Source organism: Alosa alosa, chromosome 19, assembly GCF_017589495.1.
Source record: "Alosa alosa isolate M-15738 ecotype Scorff River chromosome 19, AALO_Geno_1.1, whole genome shotgun sequence".
Classification (NCBI taxonomy): domain Eukaryota; kingdom Metazoa; phylum Chordata; class Actinopteri; order Clupeiformes; family Clupeidae; genus Alosa; species Alosa alosa.
This window is the reverse complement of record NC_063207.1, coordinates 9,733,747-9,760,727: the sequence shown is the minus strand read 5'-3', so window position 1 is coordinate 9,760,727 and position 26,981 is coordinate 9,733,747. Positions and strand designations below refer to the sequence as shown.

Genomic DNA, 26,981 nt, shown 5'->3' with positions numbered 1-26,981 from the left:
CACACACACACACACACACACACACACACACACACACACACACACACACACACACACACACACAATCTAACCATAGTAGCCCTGCAAGCTGAGTAGTTGTGGCCATGGTCGATATGACATGTAAGAGTGATTTATGAAGCAAGCCTGGAGTGCATCCAACTCAAAATGGCTTTGCTAGCAAATACACTCAACAACAAACAAAGCTCCAATGGCCAACAATGATTGAGACTTCAATAGACAACGCAAGCAAGACTAGTTTACATTTCTAGAGAATGAGACATGATCAAGCTGTATATCATGCTTTGTGGTATGATACAATGAGTATCCTGATATAGTGAACCTTCTTCATTCACATTTATTAAAGGTTGTATCAGCGATTTTGATGCCCAAAAAAGGCCCAAACATAAATGATCACATTCATCTAATCTTTCCTAACGATCCGCTAGCTGTCTGCCTCATAAGCAGGCCGTCAAAAAAACGCATCTCTGTAGGCAGCCTAGGCTCCGAGATCTGTACACAAAAACAATTGCTACCAACAAGGGTTGGCAACCCACTCAAAGGCAAAATAAAGCGTTTCAACCAATAACCGATGAGATGCGCGTTTAGAGAGTTTTAATTGCACGGGAGGGAGGGGGAGGGAGTAGCAGAAGTGACGTATCCCTGCTATCGCTGATACAACCTTTAATTTAGCAGACACTTTCATCCGAAGCGACTTACATACGTCAATTATATTACAGTGTTATTGTCCCCAAGAGCCTTGCTCAAGGGCACATTGAACTTTGGGAATTGAACTTTTCAGGCTACTGCATGCTAGCCCTAACCTGACTCTCGCCAGATGAATTTCGTTCCGCCTAGCTCCACTCATCCATCTGGGATCAATCCATTGAAGTGTTGCTTCAGAAGGCTGGGCCTAATCAAAAAATGCTTTGCATATGATTGATAAGCCACTTGTCCGTCATCTATTGACGTGCTACTTCAACCACTCACATCGAAGCCAACCCGTGACGCTGATAACAGTCTCACAGTCACTTCTACGCTTATGTCACATCTATGAAACTCCCGCCCCAAGGCCCTGATTGGCTCTACCATACAATCTCGTGCTGAAATCACTCTCAACGGAAGAGGTCCCAGATGGATGTAAGTGAAGCTAGGCAGAGCTAAGCAGAACGAAATTCATCTGGCAAGAGTCAGGTTATGCTAGCCCAGCTCTTTAACCATTACGCTACCACTGCCCCCACACTGCCACCGCATGCAAGTATGCAATTGATGATCTGAGAACAAACAGACTAAGAAATGCGCCAGAAATTAATAAGTCAGGGTTACCTTGGCGACAAGCATCTGTTGCTGAGCCTCGATCTGCTGCTGCTGCCGCGATGCCATCTCCTGCAGCTCTGACAGTGTCAGCTCCACCCGAGGGTTCCCCACCTGCAAACAGACACACACACACATTAAGTTAGACATCAGTTAGACTCAACCACATATACACACACATGATCACACACATCAGTTTGATTCAACCACACATACACACACATTCACACACACACACGCACACACATTAACACCCACATCAGTTAGACTCAACCACATATACACAAACACAATCACACATACACACACATCAGTTACACTCAACCACACAGACAGACACACACATACACACACAAACACACATCAACTAGACTCAACCACACTTACACACACTTACACACACACACACACACACACACACACACACACACAATTTGTTGCATTATATCTTTTCACCACCTCCCACACTTGTGCTTCCTGGGACAAAATGCATACAATCATATCCTCACACACACACATATATAAAATATATAGATCATAGAGCGGATACACCTCCTACAGACACACACCTGTCATCTGACGACAGGCCCACTTAGGGGGGAGCATGGGAGACACTGTCCCATAAATAATAAAACACATTAATAATACATGGCAAAACCACCGGGCCTGTCATGTCACGAACAGAGCTATCCTGATGATCAGACGCAGTAGCCACAGGAGGCCTTTCCTCACCGAGCCATAACTACACTGGTTAATACCCCCACTGTGGAAAGAGCCATGCAGGAACCCTGTGAGGGGGGCAGTGACTAGGCCTCCATGCAGGAACCCTGTGAGGGGGAGGCAGTGACTAGGGTGACTAGGCCTCCATGCAGGAACCCTGTGAGGGGGAGGCAGTGACTAGGCCTCCATGCAGGAACCCTGTGAGGGGGAGGCAGTGACTAGGCCTCCATGCAGGAACCCTGTGAGGGGGAGGCAGGGACTAGGCCTCCATGCAGGGCAGCAGCAGGTTTATCTTTAGCTTTTCCTTTTTCATTTTCCTCACTTCCTCTTCCACCCCCACCCTCACACACACACACACACACACACACACACACACACACACACACACACACACACACACACACACACACACACACACACAAGGATGCATAAAGCATCCTTCATAAACTAGGCTAAGCCATCCTGCAGATGAGCATTAACAAGAAACCAACAGGGTACCACTGTACTCCAGAGAAAGATCTTTCATAAACGTGACTGACTCTGTTGAATCTGTCATACACTAGAATGCAGCAGAAACAAGACCTGGTCAATGCAAACCGACTGAGTTCACTGGGGGTGTTTACAGAGTTCAGAATTTGAACAAAAAACATCCCTAACTGTACACAGCTGTCAACAACAACATCAACGCTAACAAAAACAGTTGCATGCTTGTTTAGAGTGCACTAGTAGAGGGGTCAGACATTGCCAGTCATCACCAGAGGGGCAGGAAATGCCTGGAGTGGCCAACAGGATGGCCGCCACCGGACCACGTCCTGTCATTGTGTCCGCTCACACACTCACATCACGCCACACGCCAGTTACACTCACTCCACTCACTTATCCGATGCTGGGGATTCCGAATGATCACTTGATGTCATGCTTAAATGCACACACACACACACACACACACACACACACACACACACACACACACACACACACACATTTATTCATACCATAGAGACATTCACACCCACACAAACACCTATTCACACTCCCACACATTCACTCCTACACACACACACACACACACACACACATTTTCTCTCTCTTTCTCTCTGTGAGAAAAAGATTCCCAGAGCGTAGCTAAATCCCTGGTCTTCTTGTGGATCAGCATGCACTGGAGCTCTACCCAGCTTCACACGGAGAGGAGAGGAGAAGCCTCCCCGCCCCACCCGGTCCTGACCTGGTTTCAGAGAACACCTCTGCTGGAAAGTAAACCTGAACCTTGTGCCCCTCAAGGCCCTGACTCATCCCATAATAGTCTCTTTCTATTTCTGTCGTCAGGCTTGACTCCTTCAGAAAAAAAGAAACCTTTATCCTTTATACTTCATCCTCCCTTTCGTCCCTTTCTCTCTTTTATTCTTTCTTTACTTTCCAGGGGGTCAGTGAGTGACCCACCTCGCCGTAACCAATGGCAGCGTGGGCCTGCTTAAGGTAAAAACAGGAAGTCTTCCAGAGGAGTCCTGCCGCAGCAGGAAAAGGGGTCAGTCCTGGGGGGTCAGTCCTGGGGGGTTGTATAAGCGCGGAGGAGGCGAACACCTGGTGACTCATTTTGACGGTGGGGGGGCTGGCCGAGGGGACTAAGTGAGCAGAGAGAGGCTCATTCAGCTGCGCAATACGAGCCGTCCGCCACTGCGGACCACCATGACAGATAAGACACAGACCAGCCACACTGAGGGCTCTTTCATTCTTGTCTTATTTTTTTGTACGTCGGTTTCTCAATCTCAATTTTCTTTCAGAATCTTTTTTACAGTCTACGTCCTCCTCACTAGTTTATCTGCAAGGAGAAAGACAAACGTACATGAGTGTGTGCGTTCGTCTGTGTGTGTGTATGTGTGTGTGTGTGTCTGTGGTGAGGACATGGTTTATGATGAACAGATATTATTTTATAAGCTAATAATCAAGGAAGCTTTCCTATTGTCATTATTATCTCTAGATTATATTACATCTCTAGAAACAGTAAGAGGAGCTACCCTCACAAGGTTCATCCTTCTGAATGTTTTACTTGCATTGTTCTCCCTCTCTCTTTTATGACCACACTGCTACACACACACACCTACCCTACACACACACACACACACACACACACACATTTTCTCTCTCTTTCTCTGTGAGAAAAAAGATTCCCAGAGCCGTGAAAAATCCCTGGTCTTCTTGTGGATCAGCATGCACTGGAGCTCTACCCAGCTTCACACGGAGAGGAGGGAGAAGCCTCCCCCCCCTACCAATCGGGTCCTGACCTGGTTTCAGAGAACACCTCTGCTGGAAAGTAAACCTGAACCTTGTGCCCCTCAAGGCCCTGACTCATCCCATAATAGTCTCTTTCTATTTCTGTCGTCAGGCTTGACTCCTTCAGAAAAAAAGAAACCTTTATCCTTTATACTTCCATCCTCCCTTTTTCGCCCCTTTCTCTCTTTTATTCTTTCTTTACTTTCCAGGGGGTCAGTGAGTGACCCACCTCGCCGTAACCAATGGCAGCGTGGGCCTGCTTAAGGTAAAAACAGGAAGTCTTCCAGAGGAGTCCTGCCGCAGCAGGAAAAGGGGTCAGTCCTGGGGGTCAGTCCTGGGGGTTGTATAAGCATGAGGAGGCGAACACCTGGTGACTCATTTTGACGTGGGGGGCTGGCCGAGGGGACTAAGTGAGCAGAGAGAGGCTCATTCAGCTGCGCAATACGAGCCGTCCGCCACTGCGGACCACCATGACAGATAAGACACAGACCAGCCACACTGAGGGCTCTTTCATTCTTGTCTTATTTTTTTGTACGTCGGTTTCTCAATCTCAATTTTCTTTCAGAATCTTTTTTACAGTCTACGTCCTCCTCACTAGTTTATCTGCAAGGAGAAAGACAAACGTACATGAGTGTGTGCGTTCGTCTGTGTGTGTGTATGTGTGTGTGTGTGTCTGTGGTGAGGACATGGTTTATGATGAACAGATATTATTTTATAAGCTAATAATCAAGGAAGCTTTCCTATTGTCATTATTATCTCTAGATTATATTACATCTCTAGAAACAGTAAGAGGAGCTACCCTCACAAGGTTCATCCTTCTGAATGTTTTACTTGCATTGTTCTCCCTCTCTCTTTTATGACCACACTGCTACACACACACACCTACCCTACACACACACACACCTCATACACACTCTCACACTTGGGTGGGTCTCTAGCTGCCTGCAGCTAATTTTATTTCCATCTCATCAGCCATTCAGATTGTTATATGGCCAGAAAGAAATTCCCATTTCCTCATAATCCACATTTGCTTCTTTACTCAGATTACTCAGGAGATGGGAGACAATAGGAGAGTGTCCCAGATCTATTCCAGATCAACAATAAAAAACATTTGTGTGTGTATCTGTGTTTTTGTGTGTGTGTGTGTGTGTGTGTGTGTGTGTTTTTGTGTGTGTGGTGTGTGTGTGTGTGTGTGGGGGGGGGTAGAGGTAGAAAAAATGCCACATTTCTCCTATGCCATATCATTGGTGGTCAGGGTCAAGTTCATTTGTGCAACTAAAGTAACACTAAAATGGAGAGGGCATAAATCTGATCTGGCGTAGGGACAGTCCAACCATGATAGTCCATCGTGCTTACTGGGTGCTTTCAGCATGCTTTTAACCGCGGCTCCTTCGGGACTTCTGACAAATCTGCAAGGTGTGTACTCACTTCAAAAGCATACACTAGATATAGACAAACGAGGCAAAATGCCAACACATCGACAGGCCCAGATAAACAAACAGAAACCCATAATGAAGCTCTCTAGAGATGGAGCTGCACCTTATGCAGACATCTACAATAGAGTACCAACCACAGGATGAATCAGGCAGTACATATACAGATGTGCCACTCAACACACTTGCACACACACACACACACACACACACACACACACACACACACACACACACACACATGTACACGAGGACACACACACACACACACTTGTACATGAGGACACTGATACACACACACACACACACACACTCTCTCTCTCTCTCTGGCTCTCTCTCTCACTCACTCATACACAAATTCTCCTAAAATCTGTGATACAACAGATGATGAGAGGGCATAATATCTCCATGCATAATGAGCTTATTAGACCCACCTGTTAACCTCAGCCTATTAAGCTGCTTACTGTTAGGGTAACACCTACGGTTAACGACACTGTAACACTGACATTTACATATCGTTGACATGACTTTTGGCATTTAATCTGTAGTCATCAATCAAATTAAATGTTTTTACAGACACAGCCATGCATGAATGTATTGCAGACTCAACGTGCCATGCAGTAGCAGCCTGCATTACGGCAGCATGCTGAATTCAGGAGAGTATGTAATTTTGTTTAGAAGGTCCGGGTTACCTGGTGTGAATCCCAGGTGATTCTGCATGAGCGGACTTTAATTTTGCTGCATTGTCCTTCAGCTGTGAATTCCTGCACAGCCTCGACATGGTTCCATTCCATTTTTTTTTTTTTTCAAAACAATTTCGCCTGTCTCACTCAGAAAACATCGGCACAATGCGTTTATAAGCGAATGGCTTAAGCACTTTCACGCTCGCTGCCCAATGGGATTGTCCGTCCTGCTGTAGTTTGCAGACCGCAGTTTGTTATTCCTCGGAGTCCCGCAAGAAGCTTACGAGCAACGAATAGACCTGGCCGACTTTAACAGCGATAATTCAGTCATGTCTAATTTATGAACGGGCGTTTGTTGATATTTTCGATTAAATCATTCTGAAACTACGCTAAATCGAAAGCTTAAGAAGCACCCCTGTAGCATAATTCACTCGCGAAAGAAGCGATTTGCGCTTACACAAACATGTATCCTTCATCATGGGACCTTATCGTGAATCCTGCATGTCGGTGTTTAACTTCGCAACTGCGTAAGTTCTTTTTCCCCTGAGTGGTTTTGTCTGAATTTTGACGTGCCAGCAGTTCTTCAACCCCACTCGTTCTCTCTCTCTCCCTCCCTCCCTCACTGCCAGTGTTGAGAGCAGGACTGCAGCACATCCCCTCCCACCCCGGTGTCTCTCTGTCGGCCCGTCAGCGCTGCGCCACAGCTGTCCCACGGACAGGTAGCCAGCAGCGGACACTACAGACGCAGGGGTTGCTCAGTCACAGTTTACGATTATTTATTTTTCATTCACTATATGTAAAACGCAACGTAGTAGCCTACCACGCAATGCTATAGCCTACTACACTATTTCCACGTTACAACATGGGAGGTGATCTAAGACCAAGAATACAGTAATGCTTGGCGTTGCATATTTCCACCGGGCTGAGGCTCCGTAAACCTCACAGAGAACATATCTAAGTCGATTAACGAACCTGTCTCTTTAAATGAAACAAATCGATTTTCCTCTCAACTGGAAGTGGAGAGCCACTGACACTAAATATTGATTGACAGCACACTTGCAATGTTCTCTTGGACTACATATTAAAACATCCAATTCATACCATATTCATACCACTCCAGGCATTTCCTGCCCCTCCAAAAACATTTGACATTTGGTCTCCATGTTGTAGGCCCTATGGCAGACTTTTACACAGTCATCATACTGAAGATATGGGCACTAAAATCACTTAATACAGTGACCTATGTCCACGCTCTTTTAGTCAGCTGAAATGAAAGGAAAGGCCTGCTCATTTTTAGTCATTTTACGTGTTTAGTGCATGTGAGGAGGTCCACTCAATCATTACTGACATGTGATGTCTTTGCTTGTAAGGGAATTTCATGGCTGACATCACAGACTCAGTCCCCTGACTACAATTAGTCATCCTCGACTTATCCAGTCAGATAGCCCAAAGACACCAACTGTCCACCGCTGCATGTTCAGGAATCCCTTAATCTGTCATTTTTCTCTCCAGAAAAAGACTGCTGTGATCCGCACAATAGCTAAGCTTCTTTGAGTGGTACAGGCCTATGTTATGGACCAGTAGTAGTATACCATAAAAGGAAGACAAGATGACCTTGCGTCTACTATTTAAGGCAAGGTGTGTGGTCCAATGGATATGACCTAACCTTGAGAGCCCTCACTCGTTAGAGGTCTCATTATTTTTCCTTAATGTTGATTATTCGGAACGCATAAGCCTCTCAGGGCACAAGGAGCTCTTGAGTTACCAATTTAAAGTGCACACACACAGAGACACAAACACACACACATACACACACACACACACACACACACAAACACACACACACACACACACACACACACAGACACACACACACACAAAGACACACACACACACACACACACACACAGACACACAGACACACACACACACACACACACACAGACACACACACACACACACATACACACACACACACACACACACACACACAGACAGACAGATGGGATATAAATGAATCCAGTGCCCTTTACCTTACTGTACAGCCTAGTATGTAGGCCAAGATATGTGATATGATCAAGATCATATGGTATTAATTCACTTTAAGCCACCCAAGTGAGAGGCCCAATTAAATAGGCCTACCATGTGTTGGGTTTCTTGGTCTTTTTTCTGGTGGTCTGTGGTTTTATTTACATATGTAAATAAATTGCTTGCTATGCTTTCTATGTGCATATAAAGCTTCTTAAGCTTCTGATCTGATTTAGCTTTAACAATCACTTAGGTTTTTGAATAAACAGAATTTGTGAGGACATTCACAACACAAAGTGCTTTTCCTTCAGAGGGTGCTAAATTAACGTAACATAATAGTTCTGCACCCATTAAGCTAATACTCGCTGGAATGTAAAGAGGCGGAGGCCCACAGGAGAAAGCAAGAGGCCGGCAGCTCTCGTGTCAAAACACCAGCGAGGTCATTAGGAGAACGCCCGGCACTGGTCCAGGGAGGAGGGGAGTGAGGTGAGAGACAGAATGAGAGGGCTGGCGGGAATGCTAGCACCGTCGTGTCATACATGAGGATTAGCGCACAAGCCCAAAGCACTCTTCCTTGTCCTCCTCGTCCTCCTCCTCGTCCTCCTCCTCGTCCTCCTCCACGTCCAACACCCCCACTCCCATTTGTAAAAATAGGCGTGTCAGAACTCTCCATCACTTTCCACAACAACACGGCCTCCGACCTGCCCGATGCCTTTCAGGGCCCACACCCGGACCCAGCTGCCTGGGCTGCTTAAACGCTCGCAGTTGTGTAAACAGCTCGATAAGGCTAAGACTCTGCTAAGAGAGGTCTGGATGGCCGCTCGGCGCAGTGACAGATGTGTTTAGAGAGGGCATAATTCCTCCAAGCCCTCGGCCAGACGGATAGGTGTGTGTGTGTGTGTGTGTGTGTGTGTGTGTGTGTGTGTGTGTGTGTGTGTGTGTGTGTGATGGGAGGGGGTTGGGGGTTGGTATGTGTCATCGAGTATAAGCATGAGCTATGTCTTATGACTAAGGACACGCCGACAGACGTCTGCTAACGTTGAAAGAACATTGACAACTGTGTCTGTCATGTGGTGGGATCATCTCTGTGAGAAGGCAAAATAACGCAGAGACGAACTCGCAGTATTTGGTGGTATATCTGGAGCAAGACACCTTTGTGGGGGTGTCTGACCCTCTGTGCTGCCTGGATTCACATCCATAAGAGCACAAAGACATGCTCCATGGTATAGGATGGCTGTGGGAGATTGCACTGAAGCACTATAATCATTATAATGGCTATGACTCTTGTCACAAGCGAGAATTACTGGGAGACGGAGAAGAAAAACATGCTCTTAAGAAATTGGAAGACTGAGCAAGCCTTTTGACCCCATGTGATCTCTATGAGTGAGGTGAAGTTGTTTTGAAAAATGATCATTTCATCACAAGTTTAAGAGTCAAGCCATTTAAAGATGAGGTAGTAAGTAAGGATAAACAATCAGCTCCATGAGACATATTAAATACCCTACCAAAAATATACAATACATTTTGCTTGTTGAAATTGGCCCACATTAGCTAATATAACATAATTGTTTTTTCAGATCATCCACACAATACAAACTAGAAGGGCTTTCAGGACTCCCAGAGGAAGTGAAACTAAATTTGAGGAGATGTCTTGTGAGTCAGATCCACACCAACATTTCAATGGGTTCTTTTTTTTGGCCCATGCTACACCTTTCCACCAAGTTTTTTGAGTTATCCTGCTTACAGATAAGGTAGACAAACAAACTGAACCAGAAACACAAGCCCAAGGCCAAGGTAATAATATAGTATTGCAGGTGTTCACTCCCAGGCTCCTGTTGTTGGACTACACTGTAAAAATCATCCCCTTCACTGTTCATTTGAAGCTCTTCCCTCAGGCCGGAGACTAAGAGTCCCATTTGATAAGTCCAATAGGACAAAAAACTCTTTTATTCCTAGTGCAATACGCCTGCTAAATTTGCACAATTTTGCTTTATTGCACATAAACTATTCTGATGACCATCTGTCAGAAACATAGATTGAGACAGTTTCTTTCTTTCTTTCTTTCTTAACCTTCTTAACTTATATTAACCTGTGTCTTTTACCCCATTTTGTGTCTTTGTGTATCTTGTGCTATTTATGTACCTGACCGCGAGACAAGTTTCCCTTTGGGACAATGAAGTTAACTGAACTGACCTGAACACTCAAAGCAAATAGTGGGATGATGTTTTTAAACGGTTCCAGATGTGTTCACAATGAGAGCGTGAGACACTCCCTAGAAAAGGAAGAAAAAACATCTGGGAACAGGTGCACACTTGGATTTCTTTTAAGGGTGCGGTTAATCATTCCGGGATGACGGGAAGTTTCGAAAATATGGCCGATGGATGGACGGTAAAAGCCATGGTAAGCCATGACTAGCTGCACCACCACCTGTTTGCTCGATTGCCATATTCCGAGGTGTAGAGTGCCATGGAGGAATTCCACCCCCGCCTGCTTAGGCCCCAGCAATGGCTGAAGTAGGCCCAGCATCACTCAGTTCCTGTTACTTTTCCAAGGACTTGATCACAGTGCGAGCCCCCTGACAGTGCAGGGATGTGAGGAACGACGGATGGAGCGCTGAGAAAGAAGCCACAAAAAGGGACGGGTTGCGATGGCGCTCCGAAACAAGACGAATGACAAGTGAGAGGAAGGTTAGGAGAGGGTGACAGAGTGAGGGAGGGGGGAGGGATGGAGGGAGAGGGTGACAGTGGGAGAAAGAGACAAGGGATGAGATGCGAGGGGGTGATAGAGTGGGGCAATATTTCTCTGCCAGAGGAGAATGAGGGCGCTCCGGAAAGATGGCGAGAGACGAAAAAGGAGGGAGGAAGACAGAGTGAGAGAGAGAGAGAGAGAGAGAGGTGTTTCACCCTTCCTTTCTCCAATGCCTTGTCCTCTTTTTGAACTCTGTGAAAGACAGCTGTGAGTGACAACTGGAGGGTCCAGAGGCATCATGTGGTACTGTATCACGACACGCCACACCAGACACACACACACACACACACACACACCACCACCTACGTGGGGAATTCAATCTTGGCCCGGCGAGCGACACTAATACTTTAAAATCTAAAGCTCCCTCTCAAAACTCTCAACGGCATGCTTCAGTCATTCGTCAGGACCTCATGTAGTGATTTCAAAATAGAAAATAAAATAGGTCATATTCCTACGATGTCTTTGAAGTCTGAGTAAACATTGTAGTCACAACGGAATCGCACTAATCACCGAAATCAGTCACACTGAGCAAGCACATTTAAATGAGGAATGTGTCAAGCAAAGTTGCTGAAGTCACAGCTTTGCCTTTGATGACAAATAGGTGTGCTTAAAGCACTCAAACATCTTAATTCATCCATTCAATTGACACTTTTATATAAAGTGGTTTTCAGTAAAGTGCAAACATACATTGGTATAAAGTGCATCATTGAACCCATGACCTTGCTGTTGTTTAGAAACAACAAAACAATTCAAACAAATTCAAAACTAATCAAGCCAATTCAAAATCAAGCCAGCAAAATATAACAAGTAGCTAAACATCAATCAAACAACAAGCTTCCAGAAGAGGTTTGTAATGCTGTTGCACATACCCTCTTGGGCGCAGTATTTCCAGTGGAGGCTACCTGGGAGTTGGGTTGAATTATAGAGACCTCAGGAGAGAGTGTTGTGTTTATGAGGAGTGCATGAGGGTCTTAAATAGCTTTTAGGTGTGAGCCCACATGAAGAGCATTATAAAAATGTTGGAGCTGAATCAAAACTATGAATACCACCCAGTATCAGGGCCCTAAGATAAAGCTAACAGCTATGTGGCCTGGACTCTGCGGGAGTGTCTGCCAGGGAGAGAGCCCCAGACTGGGTGAGTGTGCAGTGGGGCTAAGTGTCTGGCCAGTCCTAGAGCAGGAGAACAACACCATGAATCCTCTTAGGGAGAGTTATGTCATGATGCGAGAATAATCCCGCATTGGAGCTGAAACATCCCAGCTATACTGGGATTGGAAGAAAAGTTAAGGTCACCCCTGATAGATTTGATATGCGTAGCCCTAAAATAGCAGCGCCAAGTGATAGCATTACCTTTTACGGAGTGAAGTCCAATTCTGAGGCGTAACAAAGGGAATCAAATGTAAACAAATAGAACTGCTAATGATAAAAAAGACAATCATATCACTTGCAGCATAAATAAGTCTGTATTTTAGTCAGTCCTGTTTGTTTTTGTTATGTTATGTAGTTGATATATTCTTATACAGTTACCAGCTGTGATTATGGCAAGAAATAAGAATACACAACATTGAAGTTAAATCGATACTCTGTATGTTCTTTACCACACAGATTGTGGCTAAAGGCAATAAAGACATACTTATTTTGAGTATGTCAAAGACCCAGACAAAAGAATATAAATAGGACGTTAAGATTAAAACCAGTCAGATGCAACTTGCCCATAAAACCCAAGATAAATCACTACACCCTGATCAAGATCTGGACACAGGCGTGGTCAAGGCTGTCCTCCTTTCACAACTCAGGGTGGCCTGTAATCAGTCGTGTCACTAAGCCTGCGTGTAATCCCCCTGCTAGTGCACCACAAACAACAAACACACACATACACTCAGCCAAAACAGGGGAAGAGAGTGCCACTGACTTACAAGACGTAAATACACCAAAAACTCCACTTACACATTCACACGTGTACAGATCAAGAAGCCTAAACACACACACACAAACAAACACACACACAGACACTCACACAGAGACACACACACACACACACACACACAGACAGACAAACACACACACAAACACTCACAGACACACACACACACAGACAGACAAACACACACACAGACACTCACAGACACACACACACACACACACACACACACACACACACACAGTTTACACCCCCTCTGCAGTATGACGCTAAAAATCAAGACACCTTTTAAAAAGAACTTGGCACAGAGTTCTCTGGTGCAGTATGTGTGTATATCTGTGAATGTGTGTTTGTGTGTGTATGTGTGTGTGTGTGCGTCTTGAGGAAGCTGCTGACTCCTACCTTGGCTTGAGTTCAGCATTATTTAAGAGATGAGTTATGACCTCACACGTTAGCCTCACATGGCCTAATGACGCTCTGATGATTTATTCAGACAAGCAGCCTTGACTCTGACTCTGATTGACAGGTATCACCATGCATGAAGAACATTAGACTAATTTGCATGCATGCAGCATCTTGCACAGCGACAACAAGATGGAGAGAGAGAGAAAAGGATGGAGAGAAGGAGAGAGAGGGAGGGAGAGAGAGGGAGGGAGAGAGAGAGAGGGAGGGAGAGAGAGAGGGAGAGAAGAAGAGAGAGGGAGAGAGAGAGGGAGGGAGGAAAATGAAAGTGCTGGTATGTGTCTATCACTGTCTTCTGCTCCCTCACACACACACACACACATACACACACACACACACACACACACACAGACACACACACACACACACACACACACACACACACACACACACACACACACACACACACACACACACACACACACACACACACACACACACACACACACAGACACACAGACACACACACACACACACACACACACAGACACACACACACACACACACACACACACACACAGACACACACACACACACACACACACACACAGACACACACACACACACACACACACACACACACACACACACACACACACACACACACACACACACACACACACACACAGAAATACACAACACAGAAATATACAACACAGTATGTGATTGTGTCTATCTGTAGGGATTGTGTGTGTGTGTGTGTGTGTGTGTGTGTGTGTGTGTGTGTGTGTGTGTGTGTGTGAGACGTATGTGTGTGTGACATATGTGTGTGTGTTACGTGTGTGTTACGTGTGTGTGTGTACTAGTTTATACACATACCCCGTTCTCACAGTGCTTGTCAGCTGGACTCCCCCTTGACCTTCTGTTGGGCTGCTCTCCACACTGCTGGCTGCCTGTGAGTTGAAGAAGAGATGGAGAGAGAAAACAAGAGAAAGAGAGAGAGAGAGAGAAAGAGAGAGAGAGAGAGAGTGAGAGAGAGAGATTACATCATAACATTACCTCATAGTGCCGCAGGTTACTGCAAAGCCATCCGAGTGACACCAAGACAACTACAGGACCAAGTGTGGAGCACCTCGACAGCAACTCATTCATCACTAGACAAAGAGGCCATCATAACAGAGACACAATGCAGCATGTAGAGAACACATCCATCCATTCGCTCAACACTAGAGGAGAACAGGGAGGTGAACATGGAGAACAAACTGGCTCCAGTGAGAATCAGATACTCCTCGTTTGGGCTCCCAGCTGAAGAGGAGTTTACTGTGGGAGTGGGAAGGGGTGCAATCAATAGAAACAGAAACAGTGCACTTTATCTCTCTCTGTCTAAAGAACACACACACACACACACATGGCCACACATACACACACACACACACACACACACACACACACACACACACACACACACACAAATACACACAAATACAGACAGACACACACACACACACACACACACACACACACACACACACACACACACACAAATACAGATACACACAAATACACACAAATACAGACAGACAGACACACACACACACACACACACACACACACACACACACACACACACACACACACAAAACAAACACACACACATACATACAAACACAAACACACACAAATGGGAAGTGGGAAGGGGTGCAATCAATAGAAACAGAAACAGTGCACTTTATCTCTCTCTGTCTAAAGAACACACACACACACACACACACACACACACACACACACAAACACACACAAATACAGACAGACAGACAGACACACACACACACACACACACACACACACAAATACAGATACACACAAATACACACCAATTCAGACACACACACACACACACACACACACACACACACACACACACACACACACACACACACACACACACAGAGAAGTAAATGAGAACTAATACACACCGCAGGAGTCCGAGCATACGGCCACGGTCGCACGGCGGACAAATGTACACCGTGGCACTCAGCAGGGCAGCATTACACCTGATTACTGATGAGGACTCGGCAGGGGGCTGGTGACTTCTCTGGCTCTCCTGGCTCTGTGTGTGTGTGTGTGTGTGTGTGTGTGTGTGTGTGTGTGAGACGGCGGACCTATTTGGAAATTGGTTATGTCTTCCTGTGTGTGTGCACGAGTCTGTGTTTGTGCTTGTGTCCGTGTGTGTGTGTGTGCTCTTCTGCCTGTGGGTGTGTGCGTATGAGTCAGTGTTTGTCTGTCTGTCTGTCTGTCTGTCAGGATAAAGGGGCGTTTTCAAGACTGCGCCTCAGGTCCCTGCTTTTAAATGAAAAAAAAAGGATCTCCCCCCCGTCTGTGTCGTCTATAAATAGATAGGGTTTAATTCCCCTAAATCCTGGTCTGAATCACAGTATGGGTAATCCAGTCAGTCACACTACTAATACATCGACCTCAATGAGCGACAGGAGCCCACTAATGCATGTGGACCCCTACGTGGTCATAGCATTAGCGATTAGCGATAGCCTGACCCACCGACCCAACCGAATTATCCCTTTCTACAATCATCTAGAGAAACGGTTGGCTACTTTTCTGTGCATTTATTTATTTGACAAATATTATAATATATTATATATATTAATATATAATTAAATAATTTATGTATAGTTATTTAATTTATTTATGCATTTGGTTTTGCATACAATAGAGGAGCATACACTGGTGGAGCTCAGTTCTACAGAGTGGGAAGGACTATAATTTGCCCAAGAAAAATCTGTTTGATGATCCATGGGTCACCTTAATGGTATTGCATGCGATTTCATTAGTGAATCAGGCTAATGTGTTCTCATCGACCTAATCCACACAATCACTGACACACACTCACAATCACACTCAAGCTCACACACACACATACACACACACACACACACATACACACTCACTCACTCAACCTCACACATACTAAGACAAAGTGAGACAGAGGGAAGAGTAATGTCCACCCCCTCACTGTGCAAGTCTGTCTCATAAACACCTCGCTAAGCAAACTCTTTCGTGCAGACGACGAGTCACCCGCCCCTACCCACCGCCACTACACCCAAACACACACACACACACACACACACACACACACACACACACACACACACACACACACTAGAGCCTTCTGAGCCGTCTCAGGTGCAGAGGTCAGAACAGGTCATCACCGTAGAGACCAATTAGCTACTGAGAGGCGATTAGTTACGTAAGAGCCTGAACCCATCCGAGAGAGACGAGGGAGAGACAGAGAAACAAAAAGAGCAGAAGACACCGAGAACAGAAAAAGGGCAACAGGAGAGACGGAGAGACAGCACAGAGGGATAATGAGGGAAGAGAGAAGAGGCAGTGAATGTCAAACAGCAAGAGACAGAAAGGTGGAAAGATCAAGTTATGAGAGAAGTCAAATGTTTCTGCTGTTCAGAATGTTCCAGCGCTCTACTGTGCAGACTTTTTGTTCGCTCAGTGTCACATTTAGAACAATGAGTAAACAAATACAAACTGATATGCCCATGGCCATCACTGACTGACGCAAACACTGACTGCCTACGCATTGCTCATCGGCCCAATCAAAAAAATATATTTTAGTCACATGTAAATGTTATTATATGTGTCATATTTCTGACATATACCATAACAAGCAAATAATAATATATCATACATGTCAGACACACATGTACACAGAGGATGCAATGGATGCTAGAACTCAACATTCTGAACAATTCAAGGATGCTTCTATAGAGTGTATGAAGAGTTTAAAAACGCTATATCCTCCATTTTAATGAATTTTCATAAATCATTTCTTTACATTTTGATTTGCAAGTAATTTCAGTAGAACTGTAGTTGAATATTGTTGTTTGATTTATCTTTACTCAATCGAAAAAACACAACAACAATTAGACTGCAATTATTAATATTACCTGAAATACACAATTAAATGACATGACTTTATAATGTTTTTAAAAATGGAGATATTGGTACCAAACTCTTCATATTCTATTTCAACAGATGTCAGCACATCTGACATAATTATCAAGAACCGATTCCACTTCCACTTCCCCCTAACAGAGCCCTCTCTCCTGCTGAAAATGTTTTTCCAGCAGTAGCCAGGAGAGAGTGCTCTGTTAGGGTGGAGAGGAAGCGGACCTGACTGGCCCCGAGACTCACCGAGCTCACAGGCCTCGATGGGCAGCTCCTCGTGCCTCAGGTAGAACTTCACCTCGTGTCGCCGGGGACCCCACTTCTGCAGGTGGTCATACATCAGGTGATCATACGGGATCGCTCGCTCTGCAGAAGGAGGAGAGGAGGACAGGACGATATTAGGATGACCAGAGGTAGGGAGCTCTACCTATTGTTATCACTGAAAAGATAATTACAAAAAATGCTGGGAAATGGGATTGGAGGAAAAAGCCTTGCAACTATTTTGGGAGGAACAAAGCTGCTTTAAAAAGTCTCTCGAAAGGCCCACACAAAAAGTATCTCGAAAGGCCCACACAACACTGTGGCTCTCTAAGAATCTCCTGTGCCTAATGCGGGCTCTTTCAGGAGTGCAGAGAGGCTTGAAGCTTTTCCTCACTTCACTGCGTCTACGCTTTGTATTAAAAGCCTCCAGGGGTATTTGATTTCCTTTCAAATTATCACTTAGTCCATAGTAGAATAAAGCTATCTACGCTGCTGCTAATTCTAGAGAGCTGTTCTAACTCAATTCTCTTATGTTAATGCATCATAGATGAATTTCATAATCCTCAGTATAAAAAAAAGCAATTACATGCAAATCCATTCACGGTGCTATTTCATAAATAGAATTGCACTGAAAACAGTATAACTAAACTGAACTTATATTTAATTTACAAATGAAGTATATATACAGAGGTCAAAAGAGGCCTTTGGCCACTCGTTCAAGCCTGTTCCTAATGAGGAAGCAGAGGTGATAAGATATGACTGTTTGCCCTCTAACAGCTGTAACTTAAACACGGCAACAATGACAACATCAGTCAGTGTGACCTTGCTTGCTGCCAACAGTGCCAAGTGTTGTAATAACGCACCTACATGGACATGGGCTGAACAAACAAAGCCCACAGGCAAGAGAGAGAGAGGGAGGGGGGTTGGGAGAGAGAGCAACACATACAGTAGAGAGAGAGAGGGAGGGAGACAGAGCAAGACAGAGAGAGAGAAAGAGAGAGAGAGAGAGAGAGAGAGAGAAAGAGTAATGCATAGAGTGAGAGTGAGACAGCAACAAATAAAGAGAGAGGGAGTGAGGGGGACAGAGCGAGCGAGAGAGAGAGAGAGAGAGAGAGAGAGAGAGAGAGAGAGAGGGAAAACAGCTAGAGACATCCTGACCCACTTTGCGACACCCACTGTCTGGGACACAAGGGGACAAGGAGGCCATTGTTGTGCTGTGAGGCAGCAGTCTGGACAGGACTGGGAACACTGGGACCAGCAACAACACTGGGCCATTCACAGCCATTAGTGAGGAGACAGGGATCTAAGCTACACCAGTCACCCATGGCACATGTTTAACCTAATTACTTTAGAGGCAGCAAATGAATAAAAATCTACTTACTTTTACTTTACTTTGTTGTAAGTTTAAACAAAAAAATTGTTTAATTGTTTTTTTTTGGGGGTGATTCAGCCATGACTGCTGCTAACTTGAATAGACACTGTGACATGGCATTAGTGATATTACTGTCTTCCCTTCCATGCTCTCCTAATTGAGTCACGATTAAACCACTGTCACATTATCCTCAGTAAAGCAGCATACCAACCCTATTTTTTGACATTCTGACATACAAATTCTGCCCTATATTTCATGTATAGATTCCATACATTGCTTTGTGTCTCTGTGTGGGACAAAACCCTAGGAAATGGAAATGTTCCCAGTACATCCGTGAATGGCGACCTATGAGTTTGCCCGACTGGCCCACATATGCTGCCCCATGCATGGTTCCCATATATTTACACTGAACACAATGACCCACTTTGACTGTTTTGGCATGGCAGTAAGAACTTGTGCGAAAAATATTGCTTCCATTCCACTTTAGCAAAACAATAGATAAATGTCAAGAACAAAGAAGCCAAGACGTTTTAGAAAGGTTTCGTTTTGCACAAACAATGGGCTCCATTAATCAAATACTTGAACAGGTGTAAAACTTCATACTTCAATAACAACAACAAAACTTGTTTCCCAACAGTGATCACTGATTTATGCCTTACTGTCTCTAGATCTGGGATTTCAAGGACAACAGCCCCATTCTATTGTCATCTCTTTTTTTTTTAAAACTATATTTTTTGGGGCTTTTATGTAGGGATGCACGATATATCGGTGAGATAAGTGAAAAAATGAAAATATTATTATCGGTCCGATAACAGAATTCTGGCCGATAATTTGCGCCGATATTTTTTTAAAGTCCTAATTTAGGCCTACATAAGGTCCGTCTGGCTACACTGAGCTACTTGAGCTTGGTTGGCTATACTTTTTCCTCAATATAATGTCAGCGGTGTGAATGTATTTCACCACTCTGTGTTGTATTTCAACAAAATCTGTGGATATGCGTTCATTTGGGAATCTGTGCATCTCAAAATTCTCTCGTGAATGATCCACCATTTAACCTTACCAGAGCGGAGCTCAGCCCTATCTAGAGTCGTCTTGTGCTGATGTGTTTGCGCTTTACCGCGCTGGTCGGGGAAACAAATAAACAAACTCATTAGTGGGACGAGTACATAAGTAGGCCTAGTTCTAAGTTGTGTTTTAGTATTATATTTGCATTACTTTAGTTTGGGTTTTGTATTATTACCTAGAAATATGCTAACCATTCCTGCTTCAGTTCCAGACAGGTCATTATAATATGTTATTAAAACCTTTGGGGCTAACGCCTTTCATTTCTGCTGCAGCAGGTTGTGCGCAACAGAGTAGACGGACATAAGATACAGTCTGAGGAGTTGCAGCTTTATTCAGTTACCCGCAGTTGAAACTAAACCTAAGTTTCCCTCACAAACTCTGATTTGGTCGCTATACTGTAGCTTATTCCCAGCTGAGCCGTTTATGAGTGTTTAGTCCTAAATGAAAACGATTCATACTCTCTAGCCACTCACTCGCAATTCACTGACGTCAGGTTCACTTAAAGGAGCCACACATACTGTAGGGCTAGGCTACTGTTATGTTGACTGCTGTACTATTGAGGACTATTATGAGTTCTGTCCATCATTTGGTGGTAGGCAAAATTACTGCAATACAATTATGCTTATTAAATGCTTTCCCCAAATCACTTTTCACAATTTTTTCAAGAGTAATATTATCGGTTATCGTATCGGTATCGGCCACAACAAACCAATAAATATCGGTTATCGTTATCGGCCCTAAAATTCCATATCGGTGCATCTCTACTTTTATGTCTTTAATGCGACAGGATAGTGGAGATTGACAGGAAGTGAGTGGGAGAGAGAGTCGGGGTGGGATCTGGAAAGGACCACGGGGCGGGAATCGAACCCGGGTCGCCGGCGTACGGTGCAGGTGCCCCAGCCAGTTGCGCCACAGCTGGGGCCTCTATTGTCATCTCTGCCTGCCCGTTCCCCCTTGCGTTCTCCAGGTTCTGGAAGGTTCTAGGTAGTTCTGTGAGGGTTGGGTCAGTTGTCTTACCGTTGCCCCTCCACACCTCAGCTAGGTGGCAGCTACTCTCGCCGGCCTCCTTGCAGAACTCCACCACATCCTTACACAGCGTCTCCGGGGTAACGGGCACCTCTGTCAGCATCTGGTCACCGTCGCTCAGGAACACGGTCAGGATCATCTGAGGTGGGGACAGAGATGGAGGACTGGATTAAGCTCAGGTTTTATTACATTACAAAATACAAACACAATAGTATTACATCAGCGCTATAACATGGTAACTAACTACAATCATATTATCATCCACAGTGTAAAACAACAACTATGAGTTTCTAACAGCACTATAAAAGTGTTACTAATGGGCCTGAAATATAAAACTGTTGATGTGCTGTTTTTCTTTATTCCATAATTGCTGTAAAATGCATGATTGTCACACTGTTTAAGGGCTTGTCATGTAGGCCTAATGGGTGGTCTGACAATTCAACCAGATACATGAGTATATGGCAGGAGTCTCTTGGCTGTGCTCCCATGTAGATGACTGCTAGTGAGTATTCAGTGATCTAGTATTGTTTAGTTGAATGAGTGTGAAGCACAGTGATAAGAATAGGCCTTCACTTTAGTGCTTTGTTCTATAAGAAATGTTTCTTGAAATGACATCATCTGGTCAAGTGCATTGTGTGAGCAGACAAAAGCTGCTCAGCATGTGTTTCTGTCTCGCGCAGGTGTCTCCTGGCCAGCCGCTCTCGCTTTTAAAAGCCTTCATGAAAGCCCAGCGAGGCCCCGCTCTCTTTTACAGCCCCTTCAAAAGACAGGGAGAGGGCCTACTTTAAGGGAGTGCAGGCAGCTATGCACTGCTGAAAATTTGATGAAGATAGAGAGAGTGAGTGTGTGTGTGTGTGTGTGTGTGTGTGTGTGTGTGTGTGTGTGTGTGTGTGTGTGTGTGCATGTGTGTGCGTGCATGTGTGTGTGTGCGTCAGGGAGAAAATACAGACCGACTTAGAGAACACGTCTTACAGAAAAAAGTAATTACGCCTGTTGCATGTCATGACCTCCCAACGCCCCCCCTCCACCGCCACCCCCACCCACCCGCTCAAGTATACTTTGTGCCTAACAAGTTCTTTTCTCCTAAAAACAAGATGCTCCACACGCAATTAAGGATCACGATCACCAGACCCCTAACATCCACTGCTCTCTACGGCAAGCGGCACTGTCCAAAACACAGAGGACGGGACGCGCTGGGATGGACGTATCTCCCACACTGGCACACTGATGTCACCGTCAGAGGGGTTATATAATCCACAGATGGGTGCCGACTTTGGGCTCCCTGCTGTGAGAGCGAAGCGAGCGCAGACTGGCGTACAGAGCGCCTGATTACTTTTGATTTACTTTAATTCTTTTTGGGAGGGGATTTAGCAACAAATTTAGCAAGATGCCACAGAGGTCTGAAAACGAGAAGGATGCTAACTATATAGTGGGATCTCCACACATCGCTTAAATACCATTTGAGACTTTAGGGCCAAACTTTGGAATTCTGGAAAACATCTTTTTTTGACACATTTTTTAAAAGAACTACAAAAACACATATCCATTCCTCTTTTGCCACAGGAAGCCAGCCTAGCATGTGGGGAAATCATTTCAGGGAATTCCTTTTCATTATAAACAGATTCGATGAAATAGCTAACCAAATCCTTCCAATCAAGCCTCTCCAATCCTCTTCCAAGAAGTGTAGCCTGAGAGGCAGACAGCCCACTTCGGGGGTCAAATATGTTCACTTTCAACTGTTTCAACCCCCAGCCCCCTCCTCTCTTCTCTTCCCTCCTCTTCTCTCTCTCTCTCTCTCTCTCTCTCTCTCTCTCTCTCTCTCTCTCTCTCTCTCTCACTCTCTCCTCCCTGGCTCCCAGCGTGTACTCTGATACGGGGCTCCACACATGGGGCTTGTAAATGAGCAGCAGGTCAATCCCCACCCAGACCTGGAATGGGACCTCCTTTCCAAAATGTAAGGCAATCTCTCTGTTTCAGCCCTCATACTCACGCACACACCTCTCTCTCTTTCTCTCTCTCTATCTCTTCTCTCTTTCTCTCTATCTCTTCTCTCTCTCTCTCTCTCTCTCTCTCTCTATCTCTTCTCTCTTTCTCTCTATCTCTTCTCTATCTCTCTCTCTCTTCTCTCTTTCTCTCTATCTCTTCTCTCTATCTCTCTCTCTCTCTCTCTTCAATCATTTTATCCATTTCACTGTCCATCTATCATTTTCATTCTCCCCGGTCATCCACCTTATGTCACATTTTCTTAATCTGTCTCTCCCCAGCCCCCTCTCTCTCTCTCTCTCTCTCTCTCTCTCTCTCTCTCTCTCTCTCTCTCTCTCTCTCTCTATCTATCTCTCTCTCTCACACACACACTCTCTCTCTCTCTCTCTCTCTCTCTCTCTCTCTCTCTCGTGATCTGTATCCCTCCCTGTACGCCAACAGACACAGATTGAGCGGAGAAAACTCTGTAAGGCTTGGATTACATGCCCAGCTACGGTAATCTGATTAGGGGTGGTGTAAACGTGCGTGTGGGTCCCCTGTGGGGGGTTGGGGTTGGAGGGTTGTAGAGATAGGCACGGGGGAAAGGAGGGGTGGAGGGATAGTCAGAGTTGAAAGGCTGGAGTGTGTACTGAGGTGGGGGGGCATTCACTGCAGCAGAGCAAAACAAATCCATCAGAGAGTGGAGAGAGAGAGAGAGGGATAGAGAAAAAAGAATAACTGCTCCTCTCATCTGTAAGAGTGGAGAGAGAGAGAGAGGGCGGGAGAGGGGAGGATAATCCACGTGCAGAGCAGGAGTTTTGCTGGGTCATTTTTTTTTTCCACACAAAGAGAGAGCAGAGCGGGGAGGAGGGGGAGGCGTCATGCACACAGCACCAGACCACGGCCACAAAACTGCACTGTTAAAAACCCAGACGGCTAGCGCCAACCCACAGTGGCCCAGCGCTACGCTGCTATACGCTACGCTATGACCACAACCATCCCACCACTCTCACTGAAATCTGCTGACTATTTGTTTTCAGAGGGGGGAAAAAAATCTCCTTTGACGGGAGGGTGGGGTGTGGGGGTGGGGTGGATAGAGCCAACCCCCCTGAGATTTATTTTGATCCCTCCAGGCCTCTGGTTGTGTGTGCTCTGTGGAGGGAAATGAAACCAGGCTATTCTACATCTAAGCACAGCCCGCTGCTTCTCTCTCTCCCTCCCACACTCTCTCTCTCTCTCTCTCTCTCTCTCTCTCTCTCTCTCTCTCTCCCTCTCTCCTCTCTCTCCATGCCACAGGAGGTATGATAAAAGAGGAGAAAAAAATCAATGAGTCTAATCATAGAAATGAGTTTAAAGGTGCAGCCATTCTGCCCACTTCTGCTTTAGGCTGGAAAGGTGAAGTACCTCTCACCCCCCGAAACCCCAAACCTCATGTATCCCCCTCCAGCACCCACTTAATGTAAAAGGTATGAACTCTTTCGTGATCTTCAAAAGAATTCTCCACTGCAATGAAATCAAAGTGAATACTTGGATACGTGTATGGCACTCTCTGACACTATATCACTTTCACCTCTGGGCAAAGTGTCTCCATTCTCCATTCTCAACATTCCCAAAATAAGACAGACCTCTGTGACTCCCAGCAGAGCTTGAAGAAGTGTTGTGGGCTGTAAAGCTATGTGTCACTGCTCTGTGTGGCTTGGCATTTGGTATTGATCGTGGTTTGCGTTTGAGTGTGGGCGGGTGAGAACATCCACTTCTAACTTCTTCGGGCCAAGATATGCATCTCCTTCTTCCGTCTTCTTCTACTTAAAAAAAAAACCTTCCAGCCAGTTTGTTTTCAAGGTCTTGATCCGGCAAGCTTTACACAGGCAAAATTAAGATGTACTCTGAATAGTTTATAGCTTGTTATTTTGAGGAAACTGGAGCTCTAGTAATTTAGGTGCAGCTGACACGGGAAGCAAACACATTTCTGAGTCACCACAGAAATATATTACCCGAAGCAAAGTCTAATCCTGGACACCAACACCATTCGATTTAAGATGCAAATAAAGCGTCAGCTCCGGTCTTCACTCCAGACTTTCAAGCTCACAGTAAGCGGCCGGCCGTCTGTTTCCCCTGACTGTGCCACCAACACTCCCGATCGGCCAGCGGAAAATACCAGAGAATCCTGTTGCTTTCTAGCCTACTGGAAAGTGAGCTGGAAAGGGAATCCTCTTTTACTGCCATACAACACATACGCAGACTAAATTCATAAAGCCATGTCTTCCCACTAGCTGTTTCCCCTTCCCAGGAAGACAACAGGAACTGCATTGGTATCCCACAGCAACCCAGGCACTCTATTGCTCTGGGGTCTAAATCTATCAGCCATAAATTTGGAAATACTGTTATAAATTTTGAACCACCTACTGTGCTGGGTGTTTGTGCTTATTTACACACTGGAAAATAATAGACGCTAACCCACATTTAGATGTCATCTATCAACTCACACTTATGTGCATAACCTTAAAAGGCCTCACCCTCACCCTCACACACACACACACACACACACACAAACACACACTCAAGTTCATTTACAAATACACATGCACATGCACATGCATACAAAAACACAAACCACACCCGTATCATATACACACTTGTACACAACGAGCCAACAACACCATTTCACCCATATAAAAATACTTAAGACCCCCCTCCACCCCCCACCATAAGTGGTGCAAAGGGTGAGTTCCCGACAGCTCAAGCATCGCCAAAGTGCCAGACGGCTGCGGCTATTTTTAGGCCGCAAACCACACAAGCAGCCCACTGGCTCCCAGAGTCGGCTCCGGCACCACGTCCCACCCCACCCCACAATCCCACCTCCAACCCCCTCCACCCCCCACCTCACCCCACCCCCCCAGGGTCCTGCTCAACTTGTCCCGGACGGTCCGATCAGTTCACCTTAGGTGGCCCGGCCGGCACCGACGCCGGACCCTTCCTGTGGCGTTGCCCTGGCGGCGGTGGGGCCGCTCCTTTCTTTGCCGGCTTCTTTTTGTTCTTCCGCTGGAACGCCGGCTGGAGCCAGATGGGCTTGTCCTTGGACAGTCCGGCCAGGCTACTCAGGACCAGCCCCAAAAACCTCTTCATGACTCCACGGGGAGCAAGGCGCTACCGCACGCAAGAGAAAGAGAGAGAGAGAGAGAGAGAGAGAGAGAGAGAGTGGGAGAGAGAGAGAGAGAGAGAGAGGTGGGAGGACGAGGTATGAAGGTAAGGAAATGAACAGAAGATAGAAGAAAGGATAAGAGAGGAGTGGAGTGGAGAGAGAGAGGACTAGAGGAGAGAAAAGGAGTGGAAAAGAAAGGGGGAGAAACAGAGGAGAATTGGACGAGGAGAGGAAGGGAGAGAAGAGAGGGAGAGATTAGGAGAGAAAACGAGTGGGGAGGGAGGAGGTGAGGAGAGAAGGACAGAGAACACAAGAGGAGAAGAGGAAGCAGACAAAAGAGAGGGAGAGGGAGAGGAGAGGAGAGGAGAGAGGAGAATCTACATGCGCATCAGAGAAGAGCTCTCTGGGGATCTGCCTCGTTCAACAGGAGACCCCACTCTGTTTAGCCTGAGTGCCGGCGTGTGTATTTGTGAATGTGAGTGTCAGGCTGCAGAGAGAGGGGGGTGGTTGGTGTGTGTGTGTGTGTGTGTGTGTGTGTGTGTGTGTCAGCACACGTGAGAGGGTGGGTGGGTAGATGAGTGGTAAAGAGGGGTCTTGTGAGCCTCTAAATGCGTGTGTGAGTAACTCTGTGTGTGTGTGTGTGTGTGTTTGAGGGTCCTAT

The 26,981-nt window shown here is 45.6% G+C and overlaps 1 protein-coding gene across 11 annotated transcripts in view; it reads right to left on the bottom strand.

The window, feature by feature from the left end:
- ppp1r13ba (protein phosphatase 1, regulatory subunit 13Ba) overlaps positions 1-26,981 on the bottom strand; it is a 53,538-nt gene that overhangs the window by 19,362 nt on the left and 7,195 nt on the right. For 6 of the 11 annotated variants that reach the window (XM_048227335.1, XM_048227341.1, XM_048227337.1 and 3 more), the window contains exons 1-5: positions 26,119-26,531; positions 21,208-21,355; positions 17,739-17,858; positions 14,397-14,470; positions 1,324-1,425 (exon numbers count right to left, since the gene is read on the bottom strand). In XM_048227335.1, the coding sequence (XP_048083292.1) occupies positions 1,324-1,425; positions 14,397-14,470; positions 17,739-17,858; positions 21,208-21,355; positions 26,119-26,304 (630 nt within the window). In that variant the 5' untranslated portion in view covers positions 26,305-26,531. Of the gene's footprint in view, positions 1-1,323; positions 1,426-6,427; positions 6,986-12,063; positions 12,181-14,396; positions 14,471-17,738; positions 17,859-21,207; positions 21,356-26,118; positions 26,532-26,981 lie in introns of those variants that run through there. The other 5 variants (XM_048227338.1, XM_048227344.1, XM_048227342.1 and 2 more) reach the window with 4 other exon arrangements.